Source organism: Pistacia vera, unplaced genomic scaffold, assembly GCF_008641045.1.
Source record: "Pistacia vera cultivar Batoury unplaced genomic scaffold, PisVer_v2 Contig678, whole genome shotgun sequence".
In the NCBI taxonomy this organism is placed as follows: domain Eukaryota; kingdom Viridiplantae; phylum Streptophyta; class Magnoliopsida; order Sapindales; family Anacardiaceae; genus Pistacia; species Pistacia vera.
This window is the reverse complement of record NW_022196532.1, coordinates 258,954-281,048: the sequence shown is the minus strand read 5'-3', so window position 1 is coordinate 281,048 and position 22,095 is coordinate 258,954. Positions and strand designations below refer to the sequence as shown.

The following is a 22,095-nucleotide window of genomic DNA, read 5'->3' as shown; positions in this document are numbered from 1 at the left end:
GAAGCCTTGCGGTTAGCAATTAATTTGAATTTTTCAGTGGATGTGATGAGTATTAATCCAGATTTTTCGGGAGGTATTATAGTCTATTCACATTCCAGTGTTATAGTGTGAGTGTGTTCCTTCTCTTTCTGTATGATTTCATAGTTGTTGTATGTATCATGTACAGAAGAGGAATACAAAAATCTCTTTTGTTATCTTTGCTCACGTTAACTATGGTATAGTTTGTTTATAATCAATTCTGTCACTTCCTCAGCCTCCAATTCAACCTATTACCTATCCTTTACTTGACATATTTATTTACACTCTCTTAATTCCCACTTCACTTATAACAACACACAGCCTCACTCAAGTTCCTGTGCCGCCGAGCAAACTTCAAAATGGAGAATGGAGCAAAATCATGGGCTTTCAGAGGGACTCAAAAGCTTAGTGCAAAACAGTCTAAAGACTCTAAACTGATGGTAACAATCCGAGAAGCTCTGGACAAGTTAATGGGAAACCTGAATGAAGATGATGACAGGTCCGTCATCCCTCTTGGCCATGGCGACCCTTCAGCTTTTCCGTGCTTTCGGACCACTCCTGTAGCCGAAGATGCCATTGTTGATGCGGTCCGATCATCAAAGTTCAACTGTTATTCTCCGGCCGCTGGTATTCCTCCCGCAAGGAGGTAAAATATTAGTTTTAGCCTTTCATGTAGACGTGTATACGGCATTCATTTGGATGGTTTGTTAGATTTCATGTGATTAGCTAAGAGGTTAATGTTCATTTGATTGCTAAGTAAACGGTTCGGTTTTTCCAATAAAGGAGGAAGAGTTCTAGTTTTATGATTATTTTATTATATATTCTTTCATTTTTTCACTTATTTTCTTTTTATATACAAGAGTCAAGACACTGACATATACATTTTATTTTATTTTATAACTCATCAGTTATATTTATCTAGCAGTAAGTAAAGGATGTGATATGCGCATTTTAATCTGAAAAAATGTTAGATAAATACTTTCATATGATAGTAACAAGATAATTACATCGTTTTACAGGGCTATTGCAGAATATCTCTCACGTGATCTTCCTTATAAATTGTCACCAGATGATGTTTCTGTCACATTAGGTTGCACACAAGCAATTGAGATCATCATAACAGCCCTTGCTTGTCCGGGTGCTAACATTCTGGTTCCTAGGCCAGGTTACCCACTGTATGAAGCTCGTGCAGCTTTTAGCAACCTAGAAGTTCGTCATTTTGATCTTATACCAGAGAAGGGATGGGAGGTTGATCTTGATTCTGTTGAAGCTCTGACAGATGACAACACTGTTGCTATGGTTATCATTAGCCCTGGCAATCCTTGCGGAAATGTCTTCACATACCAGCATTTGAAAAAGGCATGTTATTATAACCTGATATCATATATGTCACTATATTCTGTATATATTTTGGCAGCACTAGCTTTAAAATTGAAGTTGAATGTAAAGAATCTAAAATCAACTATGTTCAGTAAATTGGAAACTCCCAACTTTTTTATGGTTTTGGTTTATGTGTTTTGTGGGGATACAGATTGCAGAGACAGCACGAAAGCTTGGAATAATTGTGATTGCTGATGAAGTTTATTCCCATCTAGTGTTTGGGAATAAACAATTTGTACCTATGGGAGAGTTTGGATCAATTGTGCCTGTACTAACAGTGGGGTCCATATCAAAGAGATGGATTGTTCCAGGTTGGAGACTTGGTTGGATTGCGACAAACGACCCCTGTGGCCTCTTGAAACAAACTGGGGTCAGTGCTCTATCTTTTCAACTTGTTTCTCACATTGTATGATTGTTAAGCTGTGTTGCCAAATTAAGAAGACAAGGTAGGATCAAGTACAGTATATATTATGAATTCAATCGAGAACATTACTTTTACTGCAAATTTCTTCAAGGCTTAAGCAATCTGTATCCAAAAACACTGATCTGATATATGTTTCGTAAAATCTTGTCAAAGCTGGAAGCAGCAATTACTTATTTACTTTGAGTCAGAACCATGACTATTCACTTCTGCAAGTACGTGTAGAAGTCACAAAGTAGATTCCTTCCCATTTCATGGGTGCACGTGCACCTTGTTAAAGAAGTTTATTGGAATGTTTTTCTGTGTTAACTTGGTCGCTTTTACTGAATAGTTTGCTTACCTTCCGGTGGTTACCACTAGCCTGCTTTTGCCATCCTGCTATTTTCTAAGCATGAACCACTTCATATTTTAAACATAATCTCTCTGTTTTGTTCTTACCAGATCTTGGACAGCATTAAGAAGTATCTTAATATCTCCAGTGACCCTGCAACCTTCATTCAGGTATTTAGTCTAAGATATCAATAAAGCAATACCATCTGAATATTTACATCTGTAAATGGCGTAAGGATTGTGTAATAAAACTAATCTTTACATCTGGAATTAAAGAAATTATATCATATGCAATTAAAGCAGAGGCATCACAATGATGTTTTAACAATAAGTTTTAGATATACATAAGTTTCCATATTATGAACTAATAGAAAGTTATTAATAACAATAAAAGGTTGGCGGAGGCTGATTTGCGTGAGACTGCTAATCAAATAAAATATCATTAAATCTATAGAAATGTTGAATAATGCTTCATTTCATCTGCCTGAATATGCATAAATATTCTCTGGTTTCCTTTTCTTATCATAATTTTAAGGTATGATGATCTTGTTTATATATAAGGGAGCAATTCCTAAAATTCTTGAAAACACAACAGAAGAGTTCTTCTCCAATATCATAAACACCATGAAAGAAGATGCAGACATTTGTTACAGTAAAATAAAGGAGATCCCTGGCATTGCTTGTCCACAAAAACCTGAAGGAGCCATGTCTGCAATGGTAAGTACTTAAAATCTGTTGCTAATTCTGGTAATCTTTTTATTTTATTTTATTTTTATTTTCCTTATTAAAATGAAGATAGTAATTCCAAATTGTTGACGACCACAGGTGAAGCTAAACCTGTCACTACTCGAAGGCATTAACGATGATATGGACTTTTGTGCCAAGCTGGCCAAAGAGGAATCTGTTATTGTTCTACCAGGTAATTAACATTGTTTAGAACCTAATGTACGTTTACTCTTCCTTAAGTGGTACAGATTTCAATGTCCTCTTGAAAAAGCTATCTGAACTTATTGATGTAACCTGCAGGGAGTGCTGTGGGAATGAAGAATTGGATACGCATAACTTTTGCGATTGAACCCGTTTTTCTTGCAGAAGGCCTTGACAGGATAAAGAGCTTCTATGAAAGACATGCCAAGAAGCTGTAACATTATCATTATGTGTTTATTTTCTCAAGTTTTCTACAACCCTTAGGGAGCTTTATATTGAACTCATTTCATCAGTAGTTCCAACTTCCATACAATACTGTAGACATGGAGTCAAAAGTCCTGTTTACTGCTTTTATGAACCTATTAATAATATGAAAGGGCTATTTGTTTTTACTACTTTTCACTTAAATCTAAATAATTTAATTCTTTGCATAACTTATATCTAAAGTCTGAATTTTTTTAACAAAAACATAAATTAAATTTTTAATATGAGCATATTTATCATAAATTAAGTTACCCATCTTTGGGGAGTTAATGCCTTTTTCCCACTCAAATAATGATTTAATGATATTTTTTCACTCACAGACTTTTAAAATACCACTTTATTATCTAAATTTATATTTCGACGGTGAACAAAGAGTAAACTCGATCTAGACTGTTGGGGCTTTTGAAGAGTGGAGGCTGATGAGTCTTTCAGTGGTGGAATGTTGGATTTTGGTGGTAGGGATTAATCGGAATTTGACTTGGGGGGTGGTTATGCAAACCCTAATCGCTTGATTGCCGGTGATTGATAGGGTCCATGGGAGTAGGGTTTGAGGGGTTTTAACAAGTGATGATCGAAGAAGAGAATGGTGGTGGTGTGGGGTCGCGATGATGCCAGAATTGAAAATAGAATATAAATTTGGATAATGAAGTAGTTTTTTAAAAGTCTTTGAGTAAAAAAGTGTCATTATACCATTATTTGAGTAGGAAAAAGTCGTTAACTCATCTTTGAGTGGTTCAAAGTGGTATGACAAGTTCTAGAATATGTGGGTGACACCCTGTTTCAAAAAAAAAAAAATATATTTGTCATAAATTTAAATTTATACAATATATTAAATAAGGCTTAAAAGTTTATTTTATCTAAAAAACTTTTTAAATATATGGTCCATGATTTATGGTAATTGTATTAACACATGTACTGGACAATACCAAATTAGTCAATACATTACATGCGCAGCACATTGTTAGTTATGAAGGCTCGTTTTTGAACAATTTTAGAAACAATAATGCTAGATGTATTAAGAAATGTATAAAGATTTCTTGTATAAAGTAAGGTAACATTAGATGAATGGAACAATAAATACGATGAGTTTGATTTTTTGTATTCACTCTTTCATTTATCTTTTGTCACATCACTTTGTACAGAAAAAAATATTTGTAAATTTATTTGTATACCTATTCTTATTGTTTTATAAATATAAGAATAATGTTTTTAGTTCAAAAAACACCACATAAATCGAACAGTAATACTACACTTATAAACTCTTTTTATTAATTTTCTCTCACAAATATGACATGTCAATTCATAATTGGTTAACTCATAATAGATTCTATATGGCCAACAATAAATCTCATTTAATCAAATACGAACCAACTAATTGGGAATTGATTCGTAAGCATTTATTTGAAAAAATTGTAAGAAGTAGTAACCATTCGAGTCTTTATTCTAAATGGAAGGGTCTTCAATGTCTCTTTCTAATTGTCTTCATTCTGTATGAGTTGATGGTTGTTGTCTGCTGATTCATGTGCAGAAGAGAAATAAGTAAAATCTATTCTTTCATCAATTTTACAACTAATATCCTTTACTTTATTGTACTTTATTATTATCAATTCTGTCTCTTCATCTACCTTCCTCACTCTACCTGTACTCACCATATTTATTTACACTCAGACTCACTCAAGTTCTACCAACTAAACTTCAAAATGGAGAATGGAGCAAAACCATGGGTTTTCCGAGGTAGTCAAAAGTTTACTACAAAACAGTTATGCAACAGAAATATAAACTCTAACGCTAGCTATTGAATATAATAATAATAAATAGTAAAGCATAAATAAATAGCCAAAATTTAAATACAAAAATAAAGAATACCAGAAATTAACGAGGTTCGGTATTGAAACCTACGTCCTCGGGCGCTGCAAAAGAAAACTCCACTATCTCTAAAACATTACAAACTTTTGGGCAATACAACAAATATCCAAAACAAAAGGGAGATACAACAAAACTTACAAACTAAAGTGTCCTTAAAGAAAGAACCCTAAACAAAAGAAGTATAATGGAATTATAACTTGGGATGCCTAATAACAATGATTTGGGTCCTTATATATAGGCCTCAAAAGTTTTCCACTTTTCAATCCTAATCAATGTGGGACAAACTAACCTTTTTTTTGGCCTATTACATATAAGTCCCAAAACCTTTCTCTATTATCATTTCTACCCCATATGATTTTGCTAAAAGCCATTTTTTAACAAATCTCCACCTTGGCGAATTAGCAAACCTTCAAAGTTTTGTATTCTTCTATCAAATTTTGCAACACCTTCAAATGTGCCAAAAAACGCAATCAAGCTCATAGGATGTTGATCAAGTTCAAACAATAAATGAACTTGACCCTTGTCACTACTGAAGTCAACATGTCTGCAGGATTATCTTCTGTGCCAATCTTCTGGAGGATCATTTTCCCATTTTCAATATAATCCCACACAAAAACTAAACCAATATCTATAGTACATAAAATATACTGTAGAAACCATTTTACAACTTGCAAATGTCCTTTACCAGGATCATGCATATGCCTGCTCACCATACTAACTGCTTGTGAAATATCAAGCCTTGTGTACCCATGACCTATCATACATTGATCAAATCGCTTATACCACTGTCTTGGTGACTGCTTCAAACTATATATAGCAATTTCTTCAATCTGCAAACCCAATTTTTCTTTCCAGCAACCCTACAATCATCTGGATGAGTCTTGTAGATTTCCTCTTCCAAACTATCATGTGAAAACGTGATTTTCACATCCAATTGAACTAGTTCAAAATCAAACTGTGCCACTAAGGTTAGCAAAATTAGAATGGAATAATACTTTACCACAGGAGAAAACACTTCACTGTAATCAAATCCTTCCATTTGAGCGTATCCCTTTACTACCAACCTAACCTTGTGCCGAACATCTTCTCTATTAGGAAATCCCTTCTTCTTTGCATACACCCATTTGCACCCAATCGTCTTCTTATGTAGGGATCGCATTTCATCATTCATGGCCGGTTTCCATGATTCACAATTTGAACTCCTAACTACTTCTTTATAAGTAGTAGGAATATCATCACCTACGATTGGAAGTGCATAAGCCACCATATTAGCGAAACGAGCAGGCTTGCAAATTTCTCGTCTTGGCCTATTATATGCAATCGATTCCTGTTGCTGAGGAGATTCTTGGGGTAAAATCTCTTTTTCATCTATAGTATCCACATTAGTCACCTCAGAATCACTTTCTGTCTCGTGGACACTATCTGGTTCAACTGTTGTTTCAAACTCCACCTGCTGCCGAGTATGCTCCACACACATATGCCACAGCTTGAGCATTTCTGAATCTGCATCCTCCTGTACGACTGCAGCTGTCGTTCCAATAACTGTACTACCATTATAGTAATACAAGTTGTTTCTCCTTGTGCCTTTCATTACCACAAGAGCGCCTGAAGAAACTTTTAGAATTCCATCTCGCATATTCACCGTGAAGCCTTTAGATTCTAAGGCTCCCAAAGAGATGAGATTCTTTTTCAACTTCGGTACATACCGAACATCTGTCAGAGTTCTAGTTGAGCCATCATGATTCTTCAACCGAATTGAACCTATCCCAGTTGTTTTACAAGCATCATCATTGCCCATATAAACAACTCCACCATCAAGTTCTTCAAAATTAAAGAACCACTCCTTGTGGGGACACATATGATAGGTACAACCTGAATCCATAATCCACTCATTTGATCCAGAGGTGGATGGTAGGCTAACTAGACAGAAATCAGACTCATCCTCTTCACGCTCAACAACGTATGCATCAGAAGTAGCTTTGCCCTCTTTCTTTTGCAACTTCGGACAATCTTTCTTCCAATGCCCTTTCTCACGACAAAAGGCACATTGATCCCTATTGAGTTTTCCCTTTGAACGAGATCTTCCTCTTCTCTCCTTCTTACGACTCTGATTTTGACTCCGCCCTCTTGCTACAAGAGCTTCTGCTGACTCATCTCTATTCTCCTTCTGATCCTTCTTCCGAATTTCATGATTGGACAGAGCAGAACAAACTTCTTCAAAGGACAATTTTTCTTTCCCATGAAGAAGTGTAATACTAAGATAGTCCAACTCATCTGGAAGAGATCCAATTAACAACATAGCCTTATGCTCATCTTTGAATGTTTCATCCAAATTTAACAAATCAGCAATTAATCTGTTAAATGTATCAATATGGCTACTGATATTCGTACCTGGTCTCAACTGAAGACGAAACAGTCTTTTCATCAAATAGAGCCGATTCTCATTACTTCTCTTCATGTATTTGTTTTCCAGCGCCTTCCATAACTTATTGGCAGAAGTCTCTTTCATGAATGGATATTTTTGCTCTCTACAAAGACATGAGCGAATCATCCCACACGCTTTTACATTCAACCTCACCCAGTCTTTCTCATAGACATCTTCTGGTTTTTCCTCCTCCAGAACGATATCTAGATCCTGCTGATACAAGCTATCCATTACCTCACTCTGCCACAAGCCAAAATTATTTTGGCCATCAAATTTTTCAACATCAATTTTTGCATTTGAAACCGTTATCATCTTTACTGGTGCGGATGGTGGTGCCGCGGACGGTGATGCCTCGGACGATGAATCCTCGGACAATGATGCCATTTATGCCTTACTCAATTAGCTTGGTAAACAAAGTTCCCAATAACCAAGCTCCACAAATTATTATATTCAATAGCTAACCAACAAATCAACAATAGCCCTAGGTAGTAGTAAGTGCTGAAATGATTAAATACGCACCAGGAAAATTCCCAGGAAACAATGGAGGGGTCACAAATGGTCCCACTTAAAATCCAGTCTCCTTAGACTTTTATCGTCTTTTTGACAGAATTTTCCTAGACATGCATATAACCATACAAATAGCTACTCACTGTCCTAAACCTAGGCTCTGATACCAATTGTTATGCAACGGAAACATAAACTCTAACGCTAGCTATTGAATATAATAATAACAAGTAGTAAAGCATAAATAAATAGCCAAAATTAAATGCAAAAATAAAGAATACCAGGAATTAACGAGGTTCGGTATTGAAACCTACGTCCTCGGGCGCTGCAAAAGAAAACTCCACTATCTCCAAACAATATTACAAACTTTTGGGCAATACAACAAATACCCAAAACAAAGGGGAGATACAACAAAACTTACAAACTAAAGGGTCCTTAAAGAAAGAACCCTAAACAAAAGAAGTATAATGGAATTACAACTAGGGATGCATAATAACAATGATATGGGTCCTTATATATAAGCCCCAAAAGTTTCCCACTTTTCAATCCTAATCAATGTGGGACAAACTAACCTTTTTTTTGGCCTATTACATATAAGTCCCTAAACCTTTCTCCATTATCATTTCTACCCTATATGATTTTGCTAAAAGCCATTTTTCAACATGATAACCATCCGAGAAGCTCGGGAAGAGTTAATGCGAAATCTTAACCAAGATGATGAAAGGTCCTTCGTCCATCTTGGCCATGGCGACCCTTCAGCTTATCCGTGCTTTCGGACCACTCCTTTGGTCGAAGACGCCATTGTTAGTGCTCTCCGATCAGCTCAGTTCAATTGTTATCCTCCCGCCGCTGGTATTCTTCCGGCAAGGAGGTAAAATATCAATTTTACACTTCCATGTAGCTGCGTATACGCATCCATTAATATCAGTTTTTTCAATAAGGAGGAAGAGTTTTATTTGATGTATTTTTACTTGCATGGATTTCAATTAGGGAATTCATTAATTTCAACATTCATGTGACTACTTTCATGATTATGTTATTATATCTTCTCTCTTTAACTTTAGTTTTTATATAGAGGAAATATTTATATGTTAGATTATAAACTGAAAATAAATAACGCATATATATGTGGATTCTATAAGGAAAAAAATGAGTTGTTGAAATTAGAAAAGATAACATTCACATCTTTACCATGCTTGTTATATCTTCGATTTTGTATAATTGAGTAACTCTAATTAATGCTATATACTGTAAATTGTTTTTAGCTTCAAGGTACATGTTAAATAGTTCTATGAATGACTAGACTATTATGCCAATAATAATTTTAAAAAAATAAAGGAAATCGGAATAAAGTTGATTGGTTTCTTCGTAGAAATGCGAACCTAAGATTAAAGGATTTTTTTTTCAACCTAAATAATGGTTTAATGAAAACGTTCTCACCAAGACTTTTAAAATGCAATTTTTCTATCCAAATTTATATTCAGTTTCTAATTTCGACATCATTGTGCCTCATACTATCACCATTTTTTTCTTCGATCACATCTCACCAAAACTCTTCAAACCTACTCTCGCCAACTTTGTCAATCTCTGGTAATCGAGCGATTAGGATTTATACAACTATCTACCCTAAGTCAAATTCATATCTATCCCCATCACCAAAATCTAATATTCCACTACTAAAAGATTTATCAGGTATCTCCTCTTCAAAAGCCTTAATAGTCTTAATTAAGTTTGTTCTTTGTTTACTTTTAAAATATAAATTTAAATAATAAAGTGATATTTTAAAAGTTTATAGTGATAAAATATCATTAACCCATTATTAATAATGGTAAGAAAAAGTAGTTAACTCAATGCGCAAGTACCAAAAAAGTTAACTCAACGCTTAAGTAACAAAAAAGTCTTCAGGAGTTCATTTGGGTTTATAGACTTAGGAATGCTAACTGAATCTTTTCAAGATTAATTATTTACATTATTACTTACTTATATGTATATATAAGACGTGTCATGTTCTTCTCTGCTGTGCTTCAAGCTTTCCAAGGACTTTTCCCTCCCGTTCTTGTTTTTTAAGAGCTTCGTTTATATCGCCTTGGCCATATTTTCATTTTGCCTTTGTAATATAAAATGATCAAAAGCAAAACAATGGACTGGACATTACAAGTCATCATACTATAAGAATAATTCAGTTCAAGAAGACGCAGTGACATATATATTTTTATCAAGTTATCAGTTATTTATCTGGCAGTAAGTGCAAAAATGTGACATCCGCAATTTATCTGAAAACTGTTATAAAAATGCCTTCATACGATAGTAACAAGATATTTACGTGGTCTTACAGGGCTATTGCAGAATATGTCTCCCATGATCTTCCTTACAAATTGTCACCGGATGATGTTTATGTCACAGCAGGTGGCAACCAATCAATTGAGATCATCATAACGGCCCTTGCTCATTCCGGTGTTAACATTCTGCTTCCTAGGCCAGGGTACCCACAGTATGAAGCTAATGCAGCTTTTAGTCACCTTGAAGTTCGTCATTTTGATCTTATACATGAAAAGGGATGGGAGGTTGATCTTGATGCTGTTGAAGCTCTGGCAGATGAAAACACTTTTGCTATAGTCATCATTAACCCTGGCAATCCTTGTGGAAATGTCTTCTCATACCAGCATTTGAAAAAGGCATGTCATTATATAGCCTAGTATCATTATATCATATATGTCGTATACATCTTGGTTATCACTATGTTCGATACGAGTCTTGATTATTTCATAGGGTGCCACTAGCTTAGTTTAGAATTGAAATCGAATGTAAAGAATCTGGAATCAACTATGTTCTATATATAACTTGAAAGTCCAACTGTTTTATAGTCTTGGTTTATGTGTTCTGTGGGAATACAGGTTGCAGAGACGGCACGAAAGCTTGGAATCTCTGTGATTGCTGATGAAGTTAATTCCCATCTAGTCTTTGGGAATAAACCAGTTGTACCCATGGGAGAGTTTGGATCAATTGTTCCTGTACTTACAATAGGGTCTATATCAAAGAAATGGATTGTTCCAGGTTGGAGACTTGGCTGGATTCCGACAAACGACCCCTGTGGCCTCTTGAAGCAAACTGGGGTTAGTGTCTATCTTTTCAGCTTGTTTCTCATATTGCATGGTTGTTAAATTTGTAAAACTGGTTCACTTCTCCTAAAACTTTGTGTCTATCGTTTGCTTTCATGCCAACTTAACATGAAAAGGGAGAATCAAGAACAGTATATAATACGAATTCAATCCAGAGTATTACTTCTACTGCAAATTTCCTCGATGCTTAAGCATCATACTTCAACAGTCTTATTCAACAACACTCTGATCTCACATATGTTTCTTAAAATCCTTTCAAAGTTGGAAGCAACAATTCTTGATTCACTTCGATTATATGTTTGGTGAGTGATATTTTTTCCTCACAAATACTTTTGAGTCAGCAGCATGTGTGTTAACTTCTGCAGTTACGTGTAAAAGTCACAAAGAAAATTCCTTCTGATTTCATGGGTGCACCTTGTTTAAGAAGTTTATTTGAACATTTTACTGTGTTGAGTTAGTCGCTTTCACTGAATAGCCTGCTTTTTCCATAATGCTAGTCTGTAAGCAGGAAATACTTCCTTTTAAACATAATTTCTCTGTTTCGTTCTCACCAGATCTTGGACAGCATCAGGAATTATGTTAACCTCTCTAGTGACCCTGCAACTTTCATTCAGGTATGTAGTTTAAGGTTTTTTTCTCGTAGATAACGTATCTATACAAATAAGAATTTTAATAATGCAATGCCATCTGAATATTTTAAAATGGCTCAAGGATTGTGCACTAAAATTAATCTTTACATCTGGGAGTTATGAAAGTATATTATACTTGTTTATAGTAGGCAGCACAATGATGTTTTACCAATAAGTTTTAGATATACATAAGTTTCCATATTATGAGCTAATAGAAACTAATAACAATAAAAGGTCGGTGGAGGCTGTCAAGTATCATGCATAAATTCTCTGGTTTCCTCTTCTTATCATAACTTAAGCTATGATGATCTCGTTTATTTATCAGGGGACGATTCCCGAAATTCTTGGAAACACAAAGGAAGACTTCTTCTCCAATATCGTACGCACCATAAAAGAAGATGCGGATATTTGTTGCAGTAAAATCAAGGAGATCCCTTGTATTGTTTGTCCACAACAACCTGAAGGAGCCATGTCTGTAATGGTAAGGACTGGACAATCTTGTGCTAATTCATGAATTTTTTTTTTTTTTGTTTTTCATTTCTTTTCCTTCTGAAAAGGAAGATGTTAATTCCAAATTGTTAACTACCACAGGTGAAGCTAAACATGTCACTACTTGAAGGAATTAACGATGATATGGACTTTTGTGTCAAGCTGGTCAAAGAGGAATCTGTAATTGTTCTACCAGGTAATTAACACGGTTTATAACCTAATGTTTACTCTTCCTAAAGTGTGTAGATTTCAACATCCTCTTGGAAAAGCTATATCCTGAAACTTCGCATTTTTCTTTTCCTGATATTAGAAATGTAGTTTGTGTTCTGACTATGTTTACTTGAGATAAAGGGATAAAAACACAAAATAACAAATGGCTGTTGTAATAATGTAATTTATCTGCTTTGCTCATTCAAACCAGTTCATGATCACGGCAGAACAGCTATCTAAACTTCTTGTTTTTTTTTCCTATTGATAATGTTTCTTGCAGGGACTACAGTGGGAATGAAAAATTGGATACGCATAACTTTTGCCATTGAACCCGCGATTCTTGCAGAAGGCCTTGACAGGATAAAGAGCTTCTATCAGAGGCATGCCAAGAAGCTGTAACGTTATCATTATGTGGTTGTTTTCCCAAGTTTTCTTCAACCCTTAGGGAGCTCTACACTGATGTCATTTCATCAGTTCTATAATTGCATTGACATGCAATTATGTAGACATAGAGTAGGGAGATGTACAATTCAAGTTGTATGATCATGTCCTGTTTACTGCTTTTATGAATGATTTGCCTATTAATAATATGATTTGGATACTCTAAATTTAACCTTTTTTATTCACGAAAGGTACAAACTATATAAATTGCGCACATAATCAAAAGCTTTGAATCATCATTCACATCGCATTTTTCGCAACCTTACACTTTTTCTATGTACTACTTGTAAACAGTTCTTTTTGGTAAAAGACAATATTTAAAGAATAAAAGAATGAGTCCCAAGACCCTACAAAGTCACGGTCCCTGGACAAGCCCAAGCAACCAAGCAAAGCAAAACAAAGTGAAATCAAGGATTTACAATCCTAACGGCCACCTAACAAGCCTCAAAAAGGACAAAACAAAAGGGCCAGCAAAACAAAAAACATGCAGGCCATCTGGAAACAGCACAAGCTGTAGACAAAGGCCAGCCACTAAAAAGAGCCCAAAAACTCAATCCCCAACCAGCAGAAAGACCTTAAATCACCACTGAAGAATTTCAGCAGCCCCATGCATATCCTCTAAGAAACCTGACAGCTCTTATCACAGAGCGCACAGCGGCCAGACAAAAAACTCCCCAAAAAAACATCAAACCAGCAGCAAGATTCACATTGAATAACAGCACCGAAAACAAGCCAAAACCGCAACTCAGAAGCAGCCTCAGCAGGCTAAGTGGAAATGCCAGTCAACTTCTCAAACAACACCACCCAATCAGTCACCCAACAGCACAAGGACATGTAAACAGTTATTTATAGATCAATAAAATGGATATTAGTTATTTCATAAGCTTTTATCTATTATTTACACTATACAAAGTGGTTAGAATGATCACATAAGCAATAATATTAGTATCAACTATTGTTAATCTTCTTTCTTTCCTAGTCGCTGTCTCTTTTGAATAACAATATCGATTACTGGTAAGTGGCAATCTAACATTATCACAATAAAATTATTAGATTATGAATTTTCCTAATACCAACTTAAACTACTTACATTTATTTTTTTAACCAGGACATGAGCTAATATATTTTGTCAGTACTATACTCTATCCTAACCTTATCATCTTCCATATGTTTCTCTTGAAATGATTTAATTGCTCAATGGAAAGAACTCTGTCCAGTTAACAATAAACGGTCGTTCTAATTTCCTTGAGATGCACGGTTTAATGAAGAAAAAGAAAGCTGTCGAGTTAACTATAAATGTTAGTTACATATCAATGACTTGAGTTTTTGTATCGCACTTATGCGTGGCCATAGTGTCACAATCAGTTTTTTCAATTCATGGAAAATATTTGATCCCCTTTTCCTGAATTTGATGACGTCTGTCTTTCCATTTGGGAGGTATCAACGTCAATACTGACTTTTTTTCTGGCAGTTGGTACCACTTAATCTTATCTGTATGAATTTCCATCGATACTTGACCCAGCTCTATTGTACAGTTGGTGTACTTTCAATAAAGGTGGATTAGACAAACACTTCTTATAACTTTTTCTCACAAACGTTAACATGACAGTTCATAATTAGTCAATTTGTATTTGGTTAAGCAAGACCTATTGTTGGACAAGTGAGATTCATTACAAACTAACTAATTACGAGCTAACACGTCGTATTTATGAAATAAATGCGTAAGAATAGTTTGTGAGTGTAATATTATTGGTGTACTTTAATTTGATGTTATTAGAATTATAAGGTTGTATCAGCCAAGTCAGATTGTAATTTATTTATTGTTTGATTAGTTGGTCAGTTAGTTAGCTTATTAGTTTGGTTAGTTAACTCTAGATCAATTGACTAACTAGAGTTACTGTTTTGTATATAAAGCAACTATTCATTCAATGAAGGAGTTAGTTCATTTTTCCCCAATTTTCTCTTCTCTGTATCATTTTCGCACTCTTCAACATGGTTTCAGAGCATCAAAATTTCCGCTTCTTGATCAATAATCAGATCAATAATTAAAACCTATTTTACATTCCAGACAAGCTCGAAGAAGCTCAAAGTTATTCAAAACTTCATTTCGTACTTCAATTTTTAGCTCAGTTTGTTCAGCTCGAATTCTTGTTTTCTCAAATCTTCATTTCATCAAATTTTAGTTCGATCTTTGTTCAGCTCAAGTTCCTATCTTCTCAGTCTAGCTGTTATGGCCAATTCGACTAAAGATCTAATTGCTTCTTCAATTGATTCTAACTCACCTCTTTATGTCCATCTGTCGGATACACCAGGCTTTGTTCTGGTTTCTAAACAGCTCGTCGTACAGATAACTATGACATTTGGAGTCGATCAATAATGGTCTCTCTTTGTGCAAAAAATAAGTTAGGGTTTGTTGATGGCACATGCACAAAATCATATGTACATTCTCACTCAATTCCACAATGGGAAAGGTGTAATTTGTTGGTCCTTGCTTGGATTTTTAATTTAGTTTCAAAGGAAATTTTCAGTGGCATAGTTTACTCAACAAGTGCTACTCAAGTGTGCAAGATTTAAAGGAACAATACCACAAAGTAAATGGAACCAGAGTATTTGGTCTTCATCGAGAGATTGTTAATTTAACACAAGGAACCAACACAGTATCCATTTACTACAACAAGCTCAAATCGCTTTGGGGTGAGCTTAATTCCTTAGTTAGCTTACCTACTCCAGATAGTACTTCGGCGAAAGCATATCTGGAACATCTTAATCAACAAAATCTATTGCATTTTTTGATGGGACTAAATGACTCATTCTCTATGGTTCGAAGTCAAATTCTACTTATGAACTCTCTACCGAGTGTTAAACAAGCTTATTCAGTTGTCAATCAAGATGAAAGTCAAAAAGTTTTGGCTGGAATGAATCTAAATTATGAAGTGACTATAGCACTTTATGCTCACAATAATGGACATGGAAAAGGTCAAAGTTCAGGACAAAAATATAAGGGAAAAAGGCCATATGTTGAATGTGATTTTTGTCATATACCTGGACATAGACGAGAGACTTGTTACAAGTTAAACGTTTATCCAGCAGATTATCAGTTCACAAAGGGCAAGACAAATTCCAAAACCAAAGCCTTTGCTAATCAAGTACAAACTTTTGAGTCCTTGGATGCTGGAAATTCTGGTGCAGTAGTTGGCCTAGTTTTAACCACTAAACAATACAACCAAATTCTCCAATTGCTGGGAAAAGAGAATGTTCCTCCTCCAGCTGCCAACCTTGCAGGTACCTTTATTGCTTTGTTGTCTCATTTTGATAACAATAGTTGGATTATGGATACTGGAGCAATTGATCACATGACTTTCAACCATTTTATCCTACAATTTCCTACTGCCATAAAACCCGCTTCTAAATATCTTGTAGGTTTACCAAATGGAATAAAAACTTATGTTAAGCACGTAGGGTCTGTTGCTCTAGACAATGGTCTTCACTTATCAAATGTCTTACATGTCCCAGATTTCCACCATAATTTGCTTTTTATTTCAAAGCTTACTGTTTCTAACAATTGTTTCATTATTTTTTATCCTTATTTTTGCCTAATTCAGGATCTTTACAATGGCAAATTGAAGGGGATTGGTAAGCATAGTCAAGGCCGTTACTATTTTGATCCAAAATTAAAAATTTCATTAGTTGTATCAACTTTAGGACAGATAAATAAACCTGCTTGCAATAATTTACATTCATCACAAGTTGTATTTCCTGATTTGTCATTGAATAAAACGCTTGTTTTTCTTGTTTCATTTATGTCAACATCTTTATCTCACAATTCTGCATTATGGCATCAAAGGTTAGGTCATGTGTCTTATTAAAATCTGCCACTTATTCATCCTCGATTGCATAAGCTTGATACATGACATACTTCACCTAATTCTCACTGTCATGTCTGTCCCTTAGCCAAGCAAACCAGGCTTCATTTTCCTCAAAGTATTTCACACTCTAAGAACAATTTTGACTTGTTACATATGGATGTATGGGGTCCATATAGGACACCTACTCATGGCAATGCCAGATATTTCCTTATCATAGTTGATGACCATTAAAGGGTCACTTGGTTGTTTCTTATGCAATTCAAGTCAGACACATTTACCACCATCAAACAATGCTTTCAAATGGTCCAAACACAGTATCATTTGATTCCGAAATGTGTTAGGGCTGATAATGGTTTAGAATTCTTTAACAAGGCTTGTCATGATCTGTTGAATAGTGATGAGTGCTTGGAAGTGCACTCATACTTAGTGATTTTAAGGGTATTTTGTGAGGGAATTAGGTTTAATTGGTTAATTTTACCTAATTTATGTATCTCTTTTGTTTTCTAGAGTCACGTGTATGTTTTGTGAATTTTCAGGCATTTAGGTGTTGAAAAATGAGGGTTTCAAGAATGGACATTGAATATGAAAGAATCATTAGCGTGTAGGAACAAACGGTTCGAGAATCGGAGCTCAAACGAAGAAGTTATGGATTTTTGAAGATTGTTCGCCGCAGCGGAAATATTCCCACGCCGTAGCGTAAAATTGCAAAATGGACAGAAACTTCATGCCGCAGCACCAATAAATCATGTTGAAACGCAATGCAAGAAATTTATGTTCGGAAATTTTTCTGTCAGAACATACTGTACAAAAATGATTATAACTAAAGCTACAACTCTGATTGACCTGGTTCTGGTGGCGTTTTAAAGCTAAGAGATAGAGCTACAACTTTTATATGGCCCAGTTAGACCTGGTTGATGGTTAAAAATGGAGATGAAAATTACGTTAGTGATTGCAGATGTGTAGATTTGTTATTATGCATTTTTAATTGAAGTATAACTTTTTACCATAATACCCTCATGACTTCAATATTATAAATAGATGTCCTTAGCAGTATTTTAGGGAGCTAGGGTTTATAATATCAAATATAATTAGGAAGAGGCAAGGAGAGGAGATCTTACCTAGGGTTTCATCTTCTTCTTCTTCTTGTACTTCATGCTTTTCAAGATTTTAAGGTTTGATTTCCTTATGCTCCTATGCAACTAAATACTTTTCTAGGATCCAATGTAGCCTAATAAGAAGGTTTTATGTCTTTATTAATTCTATTTGTCTTATCAATCCATTGCAATTCTAGTTTTATTCATTATCCATTATTTAATCTTTAATTGATGTTATTGTTTGATCACCTTTAATGTTAATTAATTGATTATGTGAGATGAGGTTAGACTGCACACCCTAGATAATCTTGAATAGCTCGTGTGAGTGAATGATTAGTATTTTGTGCATACGCCCTGACAAAATGCTAATTGGTTCATGATTTCTTGAATGATTAGTATTTGTGCATACGCCCTGACAAATGCGCCTTTATTCTTGATTTCGAGTGCTCTTGTGTTTAATGGGTTTTTAATCATTAGGCTAGACTATACGCCCTAGCTAGTCTCATGTTAAAGATACTAGGTTAATCTCGAACGCCTTATGGTAGTACCTTAATTATGTGAGTGTGAACCCTAGAAATTAGATTGTGATAACAATAGTTTGATAGTTGGCATAAAACTGGATTATTATGGTGAAATTGGATACCTGAGTTGTAGTTCATTGGTTCTTAAATTAGTTTTTATTGGTGTTATTTTGGCTCAGTTAGTAGTAGTTAACTTTTATTTTCTTTTTACATTTAATTTTAATCACTAGTTCTTTAATTTGCTTGAATTTATTTGTTTAATTAACGCATATTTATTAGGATTACTTGATAACTTACAAATCTCTGTGGGATCGACCGTTACTTTTGCACACTATATTGCGATAGCAATTTGTGCACTTGTGAGAAAGTAAAATTGTTCAAGTAGTAAGGGCACTGTTCATCAAAGTTCTTGTGCATATTCTCCTCAACAAAATGGTATTGTTGAGAGGAAGCACATACGCATTTTAGAGGTTGCTAGGGCCTTAAAAATTCAGTCTCACATTCCCACTTATTTTTTGGGGTATTGTGTGCAAGCAACAGTATACATCATTAATAGACTTCCTACTTTAGTTCTTAAAGGTTTATCTCCATTTGAAAAAAAAAAAAAAAAAAAAAAAAAAATTTGCAAAACCACCTCCATTGGATCATTTAAGAGTATTTGGATCTTTGGCTTATGCAACAATCCTTCCTTCTACGGACAAACTATCCCTAAGAGCTGTCCCATCGGTTTTCTGGGCTATTCTCTCACACAAAAAGGATACGTTCTTTACAATTTGTCCTCTCATTCTGTAACCGTAACCAAGGATGTTGTTTTCTATGAAAACATCTTCCCTTTTGCCTTGCCTAAATCTTCCCATGTTCCTTTTCCTATTGATTCTGATTTTCTTGCTTTAGAGTCCAATCATTCACCTTCTTTAGATAATGTTCCAACTATTGTCCAGACTTCAGATTCTATAGCTTCTATTGTTCCCTTAGTCTCTCCTCATTCCTCTAATCCTAATTCTATTCACACAACTTCAGATTTTTTTCCTTCTCCTGTTGTCCCTCTTATTTCTCCTCTTGTTCTAAGAAGGTCCAATAGACATACTAATCCACCCATTTGGACTCATGATTTTGCTTATCCTTCAATTACTCATAACTCTTCAGCTCATCTCACACAATATCCCATCACTGATTTTGTCTCTTATGCCACTGTGTCCCTTCCTATAAAGCTTTTTTGTCCAACGTTTCTTTAGTAGAACCCACCAATTTTCCTCAAGCTTCTAAGGACCAGAATTGGGTTGCTGCCATGCAAAAAGAAATTCAGGCCTTAGAGCACAACCATACTTGGTCTTTAGTGCCTTTGTCTCCGGCAAGGTTCCCATTGGTTGCGAATGGGTTTACAAACTTAAGTATAAGGCTGATGGAACTTTGGACAGATGCAAGGCACGTTTGGTTACTAAGGGATATACACAGTAGGTCAAAATTGATTATACTGAAACCTTCTCTCCTATTGTGAAGATGGTTACTGTTAGGACTATTTTGGCCTTCGCTTCCATGCACAATTGGCCTCTTTATCAACTGGATGTTGATAATGCTTTCTTGCAAGGGGATTTACAAGAAGAGATTTATATGACATTGCCCCAAGGCTTTCCAAAGCAAGGGGCCAAGATATTGTGTGTAGGCTTCATAAATCTCTCTATGGTTTGAAACAAGCTTTTAGAGCCTGCAATTACAAACTAATCACAGCCCTTTTCGATGGTGGATTCCAGCAATCAAAGTCAGATTATTCCTTATTTCTTAAGCAGCAACATTCTTCCATTGTCATGTTGTTAATATATGTAGATGACATTGTAATCACCAGGAATAATTAGGATATGATCAATCAAACGAAGCAATTGTTACACTCTAATTTTAAGATAAAAGACTTAAGGTTGTTGAGGCATTTTTTGGGTTTTGAAGTGGCTAGATCTTCTAAGGGAATCAGCCTCTGTCAGAGAAGATATGCACTAGAACTTATTTCAGAATCCGGTATGTCTGGTTCAAAGTCATTTGTTGTCCCTATGGAGTCTAATTTAAAGCTCACTTCAACCTATGATGATCAGTTTAAATCTAACCGTAATCCTATTTATCAAAGATTGGTCAGCAAACTCTTTTATTTGTGCATGACTAGACCTAATCTTAGCTATTCAATCAACCTATTAAATCAATTCATGCATTAGCCCAAGCAATCTCATATGATAGTAGCCCTTAAAGTGGTGAAATATGTGAAGTCAGCTCCAAGATTAGGTACGTTTTTCCCTGCTACCAACACCTTCACTTCATTAGCTTATAGTGACTCTATTTGGGCATCTTGTCTTGTGACAAGAAAATCAGCTACTAGATACTGTGTTTTCCTTGGTTCTTCACTAATTTCTTGGAAATCTAAGCGTCAGGCCACTATTTCTAAGTCTTCTTCTGAGGCCGAATATAGGGCCATGGCTTCAACAGTTTGTGAAGTGATTTGGATAGTACAACTACTCAAGGAACTTGGTTTTTTTATTTACTTCCTGTCACTCTTCATTGTGACAATCAAGCAGCCAACCACATTACTTCCAATCCCATGTTCCATGAGAGGACCAAGCACATTGACATTGACTGCCATATAGTCTGAGAACAGGTCAAAGGTGGCCTCATTAGCACTGCTTACATTTCTTCCTCTGAACAGCCAATTGACATATTAACTAAAGCTCTTGGGAAACATCTTCATCATCATATGTCGCACAAGTTGAGTGTGCTTAATCTTTACCACCCTCCAAAGTATAAGGGTGTATTAGTCAAGTCAAAATGTAATTTATTTATTGTTTGATTAGTTAGTTAGCTAGTTTGCTTATTAGTTTAGTTAGTTAACTCTATATCAGTTGACTAACTAAAGTCAAGGGCAAACCCAAGCCCTCAACTTAAAAAAAAAAAAAAAAAAAAAAAAAAAAAAAAAAAATTGAAAAGTTAAAAAGTTCTAACCAAAAAAGAAAAAAGTTAAAAATTAAAAGGTAGATTTTTTCCATATTCATATTCAACTCTTTCATTCCCCAATACCCATCTTCTCTTTTACACTACCTCCAGACCTTGAACCAGATATTCAAAAAATTCTAGGTTAAAGTCCTGCCTCTCAGCTTCTCTCACTCACATCTCCTGACTCCTAAGTCCTAGCTCTCTCCTCCTCCTCAAAACAATAACAAGAAGATTGGTAATTTGGTATTGTCTTTGGCTCTTTGCTCTTGATTTTTCACTATTTCTAATTAAAATGTTGCATTTCCTTCTTAAGCAAAAATTGGGACATCAAGATAGGGGGAAATTGATGTTGCATTTCTTTCTTTTTACTTATTGCCTCATTGGGATTCCCAATGAGTAAAAAGAAAGAGATTCCCAATTTGGGAAGGTATGGTGCTAGGCAATTTAGGAATTAGGAATTAGGAGATACTTTGGGAGTAAAATACTGGAAATGCATATACTTATTCATATTTTGTCTTCTTTATTAGACTTTACCTAATAGAATAAAATAGATGTGTTAAAATATGCCTTTAATGTGTTAAAATATGCATTTAATGACCACATCTACATTATAGTTGTTGC

General features: G+C 35.0%; 2 protein-coding genes across 2 annotated transcripts; both read left to right on the top strand.

The window, feature by feature from the left end:
* Positions 1-377: 377 nt before the first annotated feature.
* Positions 378-3,294, top strand: LOC116113368 (nicotianamine aminotransferase 1-like). The gene is made up of 7 exons (XM_031399524.1): positions 378-664; positions 1,038-1,377; positions 1,550-1,768; positions 2,261-2,320; positions 2,711-2,866; positions 2,975-3,068; positions 3,176-3,294. The coding sequence occupies exons 1-7, from the start codon at positions 378-380 to the stop codon at positions 3,292-3,294; spliced, it is 1,275 nt and encodes a 424-aa protein (XP_031255384.1).
* Positions 3,295-8,830: 5,536 nt separating this feature from the next.
* Positions 8,831-13,136, top strand: LOC116113370 (nicotianamine aminotransferase 1-like). Its single transcript, XM_031399526.1, has 7 exons — positions 8,831-9,006; positions 10,471-10,810; positions 11,030-11,248; positions 11,809-11,868; positions 12,209-12,364; positions 12,475-12,568; positions 12,863-13,136. Exons 1-7 carry the CDS (start codon positions 8,831-8,833, stop codon positions 12,979-12,981), a joined length of 1,164 nt encoding a protein of 387 aa, XP_031255386.1. The 3' UTR covers positions 12,982-13,136.
* Positions 13,137-22,095: the final 8,959 nt, after the last annotated feature.

Excerpts from the sequence above, each read along its gene's own strand:
- LOC116113370 (XM_031399526.1), top strand. The coding sequence starts at position 8,831 with ATGCGAAATCTTAACCAAGATGATGAAAGGTCCTTCGTCCATCTTGGC. Across the intron at positions 9,007-10,470 it reads GGTATTCTTCCGGCAAGGAG|GGCTATTGCAGAATATGTCT; the intron begins GTAAAATATCAA and ends GTGGTCTTACAG. Across the intron at positions 12,569-12,862 it reads ATCTGTAATTGTTCTACCAG|GGACTACAGTGGGAATGAAA; the intron begins GTAATTAACACG and ends TGTTTCTTGCAG.
- LOC116113368 (XM_031399524.1), top strand. The coding sequence starts at position 378 with ATGGAGAATGGAGCAAAATCATGGGCTTTCAGAGGGACTCAAAAGCTT. Across the intron at positions 665-1,037 it reads GGTATTCCTCCCGCAAGGAG|GGCTATTGCAGAATATCTCT; the intron begins GTAAAATATTAG and ends ATCGTTTTACAG. Across the intron at positions 2,321-2,710 it reads ACCCTGCAACCTTCATTCAG|GGAGCAATTCCTAAAATTCT; the intron begins GTATTTAGTCTA and ends TTTATATATAAG.